The 12,060-nt window shown below is 42.0% G+C and overlaps 1 protein-coding gene across 3 annotated transcripts in view; it reads right to left on the bottom strand.

Moving 5' to 3' along the window:
• The window catches only part of invs (inversin), a 21,774-nt gene extending 9,714 nt beyond the window's left edge, over window positions 1-12,060 (bottom strand). The window contains exons 1-4 of one of the 3 annotated variants that reach the window (XM_026317668.1): window positions 11,973-12,060; window positions 10,803-10,911; window positions 2,782-2,881; window positions 1,690-1,856 (exon numbers count right to left, since the gene is read on the bottom strand). In XM_026317668.1, coding sequence (XP_026173453.1) covers window positions 1,690-1,856; window positions 2,782-2,881; window positions 10,803-10,805 — 270 coding nt within the window. In that variant the 5' untranslated portion in view covers window positions 10,806-10,911; window positions 11,973-12,060. Of the gene's footprint in view, window positions 1-1,689; window positions 1,857-2,781; window positions 2,882-3,048; window positions 3,091-10,802; window positions 10,912-11,972 lie in introns of those variants that run through there. The other 2 variants (XM_026317666.1, XM_026317669.1) reach the window with 2 other exon arrangements.

Here is a 12,060-nt window from a genome sequence, read left to right as displayed (position 1 = left end):
ACATTAAAAACTATGTTAAAAAGTAGCTCAGAAATCACCAATACTCCTCAATATTAGTCATGACCCAGCAGCAATGACACAAACACTCCCACACATACAGACTCCCTGGGCTTTTAGAGTGTCTGGTTCAATCCACAGGTCATCCATCTTTGTTCCCTCCTCCTGCTTCTTTGCTCAGCGTGTGAGATGAGCTGTTAAACAGTAAACACAAGCTCTGTTGCCTGACAGAGCAGTTGCTTTCTGCCTATCATCCCCTTCACGTAATTATCATCATCATCATCATCCTCGGTTTTGGACTCTCACCACCAGGCCACAGGGTGCTGTATTGTGCAACAGCTATTGTTGAGTGTGTGCCCACACAGGCATGACCATGTACACATGTTCGGTTGCTTTGTATATTTGCCATCTTGTGACCACAACACCACAATCTGATCACATGACAGATCTATCTGTGTGTGTGTGTCCATGCATCTAGACTGTGAGTGTGCGTGTGTTCCTGTCCTCCCTATTCTCACTCCAATTAGATCAGTAATCCCTGGCCTCTCTTGCTGTCTCAACCACTTATTGATCAGATGTCAAAGAGACAGGGCTTCCCATCACTAGCATCCCCCATTTCACACTCACACTCACACTCTCTCACACACACACACACACGCACGCACGCGCGCGCACACACACACACACACACACACACACACACACACCCACCATCTGTGAGGCAGACCCCCCAATAACCTACTACCTCCCCTCTTTCTTAAATATGATGATCTTGTATCAGTACATTCCCATAAAAATAAGTACTGGTAGGTTGTAAAGAGATATTATTACTACATTAGTACACCCCATTGCTAAACCCATCTAGAGTGAACAAACCACCCTGTCTGGAGGTGTCCTCATTAGTTTTTTGTTCTCTGACTGTTGTGTAGATTCAAGTGAGAAGCACATTAGCTTTCGTTTCACAGGTTTCAGTGGATAAAATGCTGTGAAACATGATTTTCTCCAAACAGAATAATTGTTTATTTATAAAAGTGTGCCTAAATAAAAGTAATTTCGATGACATTCCCCATCACAAGCCCTTAGGACAATTAAAGCCACTAGGGGGCACTGGCTTGTCACTGGAGTTTATGGACTGTGAGAAATTCTATTTCCCACTAAAGCTGAATGGGATCACACCAACTTTTCAGACTCATTCCACCTTTATAAATCCATCCATATCAGTTAATGTGAAATATCTCTTAACTTTATCCATCCATCCATTATCTATACCCGCTTATTCCTTAACCAGGTTTATGGGGATCTGCTGGAGCCTATCCCAGCACTCTTTCGGGTGGAAGGCAGGGGTACACCCTGGACAGGTCACCAGTCCATCACAGGGCCACACATAGAAACACAGACACAAACAACCACACACAATCACACTCACTCCTATCACTCCTAACCTAACATACATGTTAGGTTGATCGGTGACTCTAAATTACTAGCATACATGTTTTTGGACTGTGGGAGATAACTGGAGTACCCGGAGTAAACCCACGCAAACATGGAGAGAACATGCAAACTCCACACAGAAAGGCTGGGTTGCGAACCCAGGATCTCTTAACTTTATGCTATAAAAATGTAACTTATGGTGTAAGAGTCAGCATATCTGGGTGCTCCTGTATGGGTCAGTGTATTTGTGGGTGACCATACCTTCTGTGCTGCAAGGTGCAGGGCAGTGCGCTGGCTGTGATCAGTTTTGTTGACCGAGGCTCCAGCCTTCAGCAGAATCTCTGCACAATCCAGGCGGTCAGCCAGCACACAGTACATCAAAGGGGTCCGGCCAAACTGATCCTCACAGTCCCGCAAAGGGGGTTCCACTACACAGCCAAACATGCGCACAGACACACATATAAACAAAGCACAGTTTATGGTTTAAGTCAGAGGATAAATGTTAATAGAGACCAAGATTTTGGCCAATATGTGTACAAAATGTGCCTTGTGTTTGAATATGCTCAACACCTTAAGTCCAAGGAATCGCTTTGTATTTGAAATGCATTTTTAACACTTCAGTTTAATAGGAATGCTGATGACATTTTCTTAAATACAGTCTATTTATTTGGAGCAGCTGGATGCCAAAAGGAAATAGTATACTATAATATTCATAACCTGAGGGCCATATTGGTTCTTTGCAAAGAGTGACTTTGCAAACAAATTTGCAACGATGATTTGATTTTATTTTCTTTTTGTATTTTTAGTCACATATTTTACCAGACAAAATGTTCTGTATATTCATGATTAAATATCAACATGGCTAAATACGCAGGACTTCGACAGAACAGTGAACCAGCTTCCACACGTGCTCTGCTGTAGCTTCTTTATGTAAAACCCTGAACTTCAACCAGCTGCTGAAGCTGACCATCCATCCATCCATCAGCTAGACCACTTATGCTGTAGAGAGTCTGAAAGGAGGAGCCAGTAAATGCAACAAAAATGTCCTTATAGAAATCAATAAAGAAACACATTACTACATATTAATGTATATTGAACTCTGTGTTTGGGCTGACTTTATACCCTAGTGGTTAAGATGCATACACCATATAACAATGCAATGTTTCAGTTTTAGCAAGGAGCCTTTGCTGCATTTTATATTTTTCACTCTTCAAATGTTTCATAACTGTCAATATCTAATCAAGGCAAAAATGCAAACAAGAAATTACTAGTTTACCTGGCCGCTGCACATACGTCATATGGTTAATGTGAATGAAACTCTAATATGTTTTAGAAGTTCACTGTGCTGCTTACTTGTGATGATTTTGAGGAGGACACTCCTATTTCCATTAACAGCTGCAGCATGAACTTGCGAGCTTAGAGTGGCTTGTCCTGGGCTACACATCACTGAGGCCTGGAACACAAACAGGTGGAAAGTACACTTTGATTACTCATTTGTATGATAAACCACTTTTTAATGGAAATCCTAATAAAATAGTCCCTGCTAAAAAAGGGAAATTGAAAGGAAAACAAGTCAATTGCCTCAGCCACAGACTCTACGTTAAATTTTACCATAAACACCTGAAGCTCTGTTAGCAGACAACAAAACAGATGCGGGCAGAATGGTGGCTGAATGGTTAGCATTGTTGCCTCACAGCAAGAAGGTCCTGGGTTTGTAACCTGGCCTTTCTGTGTGGAGTTTGCATGTTCTCCCTGTGCTTACGTGGGTTTACTCCAGGTACTCTGGTTTCCTCCCACAGTCCAAAAACATGCTGTTAGGTTGATTGGTGACTCTAAATTGAGTGTGAGTATGTGTGGTTGTTTGTCTATATGTGGCCCTGTGATGGACTTGTGACCTGTCCAGGGTGTATCCCTGCCTTCCACCCGAAAGATAGATGGGATAGGCTCCAGCAGATCCCCATGACCCTGGTTAAGAAATAAGCGGGTATAGAAAATGGATGGACGGATGGAAAACAAATGCTTTCCAATAATGTAATAAGCAAACTGATGTCTCATGACAGGAGGGAGTGTGTGTATGCATGCTTCTACTGTATCTGTGCTCTTATGCGCATATGTGTTCCTGCTCCTGCTGAGGGGGTTAAATCTCTTCCTGGCCCCATTTAACCACAGCACAGTGATAGCTGGGTAATCTGCAGACAGGAAGCAGCTGGGGAGGGGGAGACCCTGTGTGAGGGTGTAAGAAGGGGGTCTCTCTTCATGTCTTATTCATGTCTCATTAATACTGCAGCATGCCTGTGTGTGTGTGTGTGGGGGGGGGGTTTACGTGCATGTGTGTGTGAGGAAGGGGTTTAGAGATGTGGGACAAGCCCTGCGGGGCACAACACAGAAATCAATTACTGCCCCTAAACACATAAATGCTGGAGGCACAAACTCATAGCATCAAGATTTCTCCAAGACATTTTCATTAACAGTCACACAGACAGATCTGATTGACCATATAAAGAGGTTGTAAATAAAACAACTGATAGGAATTATTGGTAAGTTAAAGGCAGGTTGATTATTTGAGAAGTTTTAAGCTCCTTGTACACTGAAGGGAGGCAGGAATACTTTGGTGCCCTCATTCCTCTCTCCCTCCCTGCCATCACCTCATAAAAAGTGCTCCTGTAGACACTGCGTGCAGCATGACAATTACCCATCATGCTAGCTGCTTTCTCACGCTAAGCCAAATAATGGCAGAGATTTAATACAGGTTAACTTCTACCTTTACTGCAAAGTAGGTATATATGAGCATCAAGCAGGCTGGGAGGGTCAGATTGTAAGTGAGGCGCTTAAAAATCTGTGTGTGATTTTGTTAATGTGTGAGTGTGTGTTTGTTTGGCACATGTGCCACATTATGGGAAGCTATTTTCCGTGAGAGAGAGTTTTTACAGGGGCTTTGCTGAAATCAACCACATCTCTAATTTCCAGTGATTACTCAGTCAATAATGCATGTGCACATACACACAGTCTGCTAAAACTAACATCTAACACATGCAGAAATAACAGTGATGCCATATCTGCGCATCAGAAAAAAAGATCATGTTTCTGATGTTGCTAATACTCTAGAAGCTAAATGAGACAAACATATATCTACTGTGTTTCTTTTCAAACATGGTAAGAATTTTCCCTTACATTTTCCTTACTTTTGTTGACGAATCTTGATCTTTTGCTGCATTTTTGGAGTCAATATGACTGCAAGCTGCCACAGTAAAAATATGAATTGATTTATAAATAATCTTAGATGGATGGGAAAAAAGGATTTAATAAAAAACACTGACACAAGGTACATGAGTCAATATTTGAATCTGTGTGAGGGACATTCATATCGCCAAAAGCAGGCAATTAGAGTTTCATGAGGACCTGAGTGTTTTGGAAACTCCTACAGTGCCTCCAATTTTGCTAAAAAGGCTTCTGCAATGCAGTGTCTGAACTCAAACAAAAGAGGGTGTAAAAACAACACCAGGTCCTGTTGAGAGGTGTGGAGTGAACTCATTTAGCCATTCATAGGTGTTCCTCAGGGAGCACTCCATTTGGTAATATGAAGACAATAACTCAGAGTACACCATTGATCACAGGCTGAGGTCCAGACCAAGTGATTGTGCATCTGTATAAGTATTGATTCATGCTGATGCTGACATTATTCAGTCTTTATTCATATTCAGCCTCATATAACCACTGCGAGTTTAACAAAGAATCTAAACACTCCTAGAAAACCTTTCAGAAACACTACAGGAGTGCTGTGCACGTGCACATTTCTGCCTCCTGACACACACACACACACACACACACACACACACACACACACACACTCTGACTGCCCATTATAACACTTTAGTTGAGGTGACTGGGACACACAGAAACTGAAGAATTATAGTGTGTGTTTGCCTGTGTACAGTGGTACTCTATATTTGTCTATATGTTTATTCAACTGTCTGTCACTGGGAAGGTGTCTGCTTTTGGTATAGGGCATAGCTAGGGCATGCTGGGTAAGCAGTGGGGAACAGAGCTTGAGCCTGTGGCTTTTATTTCAATTCTTGACAGGTGCACACACATTTTTATATGTACTTTTTTTAACAGGTGTTTAGGTTCTTGGTCAACATGAGGTTATTATAGGTGTCTATTATAGGTGTGTATCTATATTTCAGAGAGTAGATGAAAGTTGCAGGGACAGGATCCTGGGTTTTGAATGACAAAAAGAGGTGGGAAGGAAGATAATATCAACCCACAGGGATGCCCAGTCTGTAAAGTCCTATTTCTGGGGGACTTCCTGGTTCCCCAAGGACCAATGAGATGGCTTCCTCAGCTGGGGGTTGAGCCCTTGGGGCACATTGGGGCCAATCAGCAGGGAGGAAGAAAGCTGAGCGACACATAGATCTGCTAATTTACATCATTACCACAATGCATCCTGACAAATGAGCCTCCAGGGTGTGAGTCAATCACCTGGGAAAGTAATGCAATTAGGCGGGACCACAGCTGTCAATCTCACAGCCATGGGGGTCAGGTAGAGACACCTGTGGCTAAGACTCCCCTGCCTGCAACCTGTCGTTCACACACCCATCTATATATGCACACACATATAGACATATAGGGAAAGACACCAATGAGTGATGGAGATATAAAATGTAGGCTGTAGGAGTGGGACACAGCAGTGGCTGGCATCTCTCTCCTGAGGGTGGAGGGAAGGAGGTGCTGTGTAACACTGCTAGAGGGACACAAAGATTGACTTGATATCATACCAGACCACTCCATTGTGTCAATAAGGATCTGCCTAGTGTGTTGTTAATGTCTGTTGAGTGTGTGTATGTGGCCTGGTCAATGCTGATGTGACTGGCAGACTGTAAGGCAATGTTGGAGATATATCAGAAGCACTAATAACACCGAAGCTCTGCCTCAAAACACTTTTCCCTACCCCTTCATTTCTTCAGTACCAAACGAAAGGAAGTGTGCAATCATTCATGATGAAACCCTCTCTAAAACAACCCCATACCTTCTGTAACAGCGAGCAAATGCAGTTGTAGTCATCTTGTGTGTGTGGTTCAGCTGCTGCTCAATACACTCTCAGAGTTAGGGGAGCTGTGTGTTTTGTGTCATCCCATTATATCACTAATGAGCTGCCCTCAGGAGGGAGGGGGAGAGAGACAGCAAGACAGACTGGAAAAGACAGACGAAGAAAAAGAGGAGAGGAGAGAGAACAAGAAGGGGGAAGGGAGACAGAGAATCCAGCCTGGGGACTTTTGCCTCTTCTCCCCTTCCACTCCCTTTTCCCCCACACCTCTGAGTCTAATTGGACTAAAACTGTGATCTAATTAAATGTCCAATTAAGGTGCAGAGAGCAATCAGAGTACAGGGACATAATCAGCTGGAAAAACAAACAAAAAAAATCAATAGGAGCAAGGTGAAATCAAAAAAGATGGAGAAAACAGAAAAGGGAGGTCAAGGCAGAATGGACAGATGGAATCAGAGTGCTATCAGTGTGTACTACATGTAGCAGGACACTGCATTGCATCTTCATACAAGTTTACTTCAGAAAATATACTGTCAAAAAAACTACTCAAGCAGGATTTGCCTTGAATCTGGATACAAGATAATAAAGCATGTAGCTGTGCTTTAAATCTGTCAACCTAAACCTTAAACAATTTTAATCATCGATTAATCACTAAAGTCATTAGTCAAGCACAGATAAGGGCTTCTGAAAATGGAAGGGTTTATTAGCTTTTATCTTGATAATTTTTGTGTTTTGGATATGCATAAAACTTGAAAACACTTTTTTTATATAACAATTTCCCTTCTCACCCCTATGGGTGGTGTGCGTGTTTTCCTCAATCTCGGGTCCTCTGCCAGAGGCCTAGGAGTTTGACAGTTCTTCGCAGTATCTTAGCTGTTCCTAGCACTGCGCTCTTCTGGACTGAGAACTCTGATGTTGTTCCTGGGATCTGTTGGAGCCACTCTCCCAGTTTGGGGGTCACAGCCCCAAGGGTGCCGATTACCACAGGGACCACTGTTGCTTTTACCTTCCACATCTTTTCTAGTTCTTCTTTCAGCCCTTGGTATTTCTCAAGCTTCTTTCTGATGTTGCTATCACTTGGGATTGCTACATCTACCACTATGGCTTTCTTCTGCTGTTTGTCCACCACAACTATGTCCGGTTGGTTAGCCATCACCTGTTTGTCGGTCTGTGTCTGGAGGTCCCACAGGATCTTAGCTCGGTCATTCTCCACCACCTTTGGAGGTGTGTCCCATTTTGACCTTGGGACCTCCAGCCCAGGCACAGATGTTCCTGTACACTATGCCAGCCACTTGGTTATGACGTTCCATGTATGCCCTGCCTGCTAGCATCTTACAACTTGCTGTTATGTGCTGGATTGTCCCAGGGGCATCTTTGCACAGCCTGCACCTGGGGTCCTACCTGGTGTAGTAAACCCCAGCCTTTATCAATCTTGTGCTCAGGGCCTGTTCTTGTGCTGCTACGATTAGTGCCTCTGTGTTGTCTTTCAGTTCAGCTTTTTCCAGCCGCTGGTAGGACTTTTTGATATCAGCCACTTCTTCTATCTGTCGGTGGTACATACCGTGCAGGGGTTTGTCCTGCCATGGTGGTTTTTGCTCTTCTTCCTCTGCATCGGGCTTCTGTTGCCTGAGATATTCACTAAGTATTCCATCGCTTGGGGTCATCTTCCTGATGTACTCATGGATCTTTGTCATTTCATCTCGGATGGTGGCTCTGACACTCACCAGTCCTCGGCCTCCTTCCTTCCTCTTAGTGTACAGTCTCAGGATGCTGGATTTGGGGTGAAACCCTCCATGCATTGTAGGGAGCTTCCTTGTCTTGACATCAGTGGCTTCTATGTTCTCTTTTGGCCAGCTTATTATGCCAGCGGGATATCTGATGACCGGCAGGGCGAAGGTGTTGATGGCTTGGACCTTGTTCTTCCCATTTAGCTGGCTTCTTAGGACTTGTCTTACTCTTTGTAGGTATTTGGCTGTGGCAGCTTTCCTTGTGGCTTCTTCTTGGTTCCCATTTGCCTGTGGGATTCCAAGGTACTTGCAGCTTCCCTCAACATCCACTATGCTGCCTCTGCCTTCTGGAAATTCAAATCCTTCAGTCCTGACAACCTTCTCTCTCTTCGTTATCATTCGACCACACTTATCCAGTCCGAATGACATTCCAATGTCGTTGCTGTATATCCTGGTGGTGTGGATCAATGAGTCGATGTCACACTCACTCCTGGCATGCAGCTTGATGTCATCCATGTACAGGAGGTGGCTGATGGTTGCTCCATTTCGTAGTCGGTATCCAAAGCCAGTGATGATCTGGCTGAGGGGGTTCAGACCTATGCAGAACAGCAGTGCGGACAGAGCATCTCTTTGGTAGATGCCACACTTAATGGATACTTGTGCAATCAGCTTGAGGTTGGCCACTAGGGTTGTTTTCCGCAGTCCCATTGAGTTCCTTATTAAAGTTCTTAGAGTCCTATCAATGTTGTATAGCTCCAAGCATTCCAGGATCCAAGTGTGAGGCATTGAGTCATAGGCTTTCTTGTAATCAAGCCAGGCGTTACACAAGTTAGTCTGTCTGGTCTTACAGTCTCTAGTGACTGCTTTATCTACCAGTAGTTGATGTTTTGCTCCCCTGGTATCCTTACCCATTCCTTGTACTCATGTACTCATGTATTTAGCCATGTGCTTACTCATCTTAGCCACTATGATGCCTGACAGGAGCTTCCATGTTGTGCAGAGGCACGTTATCGGGCGGTAGTTAGATGGGACTGCTCCCTTTTGGGGGTCCTTCAGGATCAGGACTGTCCTGCCTTCAGTTAGCCACTCTGGGTGAGTCCCATCCATTAGCAGTGAGGTCATTTGAGCTGCCAGGTACTCATGGAGTGTAGTTAGCTTCTTTAGCCAGTAGCTATATATGTGTATAATTATATTAATATATATGCTATAAAATATATATTAATTATATTAATTTGTAATTAATTAATCAAAATAAAATAATTACATCAGTAATGACATGAATTATTAGAGCCCAACTTAAAACCAGAGTATCGAGAGCTTTTTCACCTCCTTTATTGATTTTTTCATCTTCAGCTACTGTGTTTCTGAAAAAAATCATCTAAATCAGAATAAACTCCTAAATATTACGCCTAAATATTACAAAAATCAACCATAACAGAGCTCAGGGTATATCAACAAAGTCATTTTTATGGAATAGCCTAATAGGTAAAAATTTCAAAATCTGTGCCATTTGCTTCACTTCTTCACACTGCTTCATTACTGTACCTGTACTGAACATGTACTTTCATGTTATATCCAGTAGCAAAAATGTTTTTTAACAAACATCACTTCTGTCTACAGTATGGTATTCTAGTGGAATCTATCCAGTTTAAAATTATGAATGTACACAATTTTGAAACTTATGGTTTGAACTGTTGTTGCAGACACTGATACTGCACTATAGCAAGTCCCATCCATCTGTCAACAAACTGAAACATTTACTTATAATAATTTCAAATTGGCTACTTAAGATGATATTAACCCAATATGTACTTTCTACAAGTTATCACATCAATACAAGCTAAAACTAATCCAGTGTAATATAACTCTCCTGCAGTAAATCTTCCATTCATGAGGGTGACAATGCCCAGGTTCAGTAAGGAGGTGCTGATTCAGCTGTACTGGGATTTTGGAAGATAGAGTTTGTGCTGCTGTTGAATTGTTTTGTGTTATACTGATGGGTCTTGCTGTTATTTCTGTTATTTCTGCTGTTATTTAAAGTTATTTCTAACATTTTTGAGAATTTCAACATTTATTAAGTTATCATTTATGTTACCACATACAGTAGTTCAAAGAAATAACTCAATACCTCAGATCATAAAATGATATAAATCAATACTGGAGGGAAAAATCTGGTTATTGTGATGTTTATGTTGTTCCTATTACCTAGTTGTAACAACTAAACAAAGACATTCTGGTCCCTCTTCTCGCCATCATATTCCACCAAGCAGAGAAATCGTCCTCTGACTCCATCTGTGAGTTGCTCACACACTGTGAACCCCCTATGGACAGCTTTAGCCCATAAAATATTTATGCTGGGATTCAATTCAACATTCCACCTTAATCTCCTTAACAATTAGGTGGTTACAGCAGACACAATTATGTTTGTTACAAACAGTTTCAATGGTTTTGACTTTTGAGAGGGAATTAAAATCTGGCAGTATAGGAGTGACACCAAAAGTAACTAATATATACCTCCAAAAACTTCAGAAAAGAAAAATCTTCAGTCATTTATGACCCTAAATCAGATCTAGATTGTTACTCTCTGTGTGTTGGATTCTTACCATAGTTTCGTTGATGGGGACACTTTAGCAGATGTTTCCCAGCTCAGTGCATCCTTGGTGGGTGTGGATGAATGTCCACGTCCCCTGCCTGCCCTGATCCTGATTCCTGCTGGGGCAGAGAAAGAGGATCATTCACATACTGAGGCCTGCCCACCTGTTCACACATATAACTGCCAGCTTAACACTGCTACTTTACTGATCACAGAAGGAGAGAGGATGCCTCAAAGTCACAATGGGTTTTGTTAGTCAGTCTAATCTTATCTAATTTGATGAGATCCAACAATCTTTTGCTTAAATAACAGTATTCGGTGCAACCTGTGCAGCCTCTGTTTGATTAAGTAACAACTAAACTGTGGTGGAAAACTCACTTACTGCACTTAAGCACAGCTTTAGGTACTTCCACCTTACCTGACTATTTCCAAGTTATGCTACTTTATACTTTCAATCCAAAATTGTACTTTTTTAAGCACTACATTCATCTGACATCTATAGTCACTTATGATTATGTTATAAAATATGGTGCATCACCGTAGATTAAATACCTGCACACAAACAGTTATGTGGGTAATTGGAGTTGAAAGCTCTGCTAGGATTTATGAGAGCTCATCAGTAAAAAACATATCACTGTGACAAAACTAACAGACAGGCCCCTAAAGATATTTCAGGATCTTGGGGGATCCATAATTTACACTTAAATAAGAGGTCATTATGCATAAAGAGTACTTTTACATGGGATTATTTATTTTGCTGGTAATATGTTCAGAATGCAGTAGAGTATTTTCACAGTGTGATGTTGCTGCTGAAAGATGTGAGTAGTTCTGCAGCTAAGTACAAACTTCTGCTCGAATCAGGGAGTAAATTGATTTTGACAAGCTGTGCATCAAAGTACTAAAGACTTTCTAACTGAAGTATTGTGGTACAAAGTTGGTTTTTACTCAGGACCATAAAACGCATTAGTAGAGAGAGAAAAATCGGTCGAACAGAGTATTGCAAAAACTGAATTATAATGATGCAACTCCCTCTTGTACAAGAGAAATCAGTTATCCATAAGCGTAGTAAAGAAGTACAGAGGACAAATGTATGTCAATGGCTAAACTGAGTAGAACGTTAATGCTATAGGATTTTAATAAAATGTCCATGACACTCTTCCTTTGTCTGTTTTCTATTTACCGTTTGATTTTCTTTTCAGGTGAAATCTTTGGACAGTTTTCTTCCGAGGCGTACCGTTGAACCTCCACCGTCCGCTGGATGACAAAAT

The sequence above is a fragment of the Mastacembelus armatus genome, chromosome 16 (genome assembly GCF_900324485.2).
Source record: "Mastacembelus armatus chromosome 16, fMasArm1.2, whole genome shotgun sequence".
NCBI lineage: Eukaryota > Metazoa > Chordata > Actinopteri > Synbranchiformes > Mastacembelidae > Mastacembelus > Mastacembelus armatus.
The sequence above is the reverse complement of the archived record's forward strand: the minus strand, read 5'-3'. Positions and strand labels throughout refer to the sequence as shown.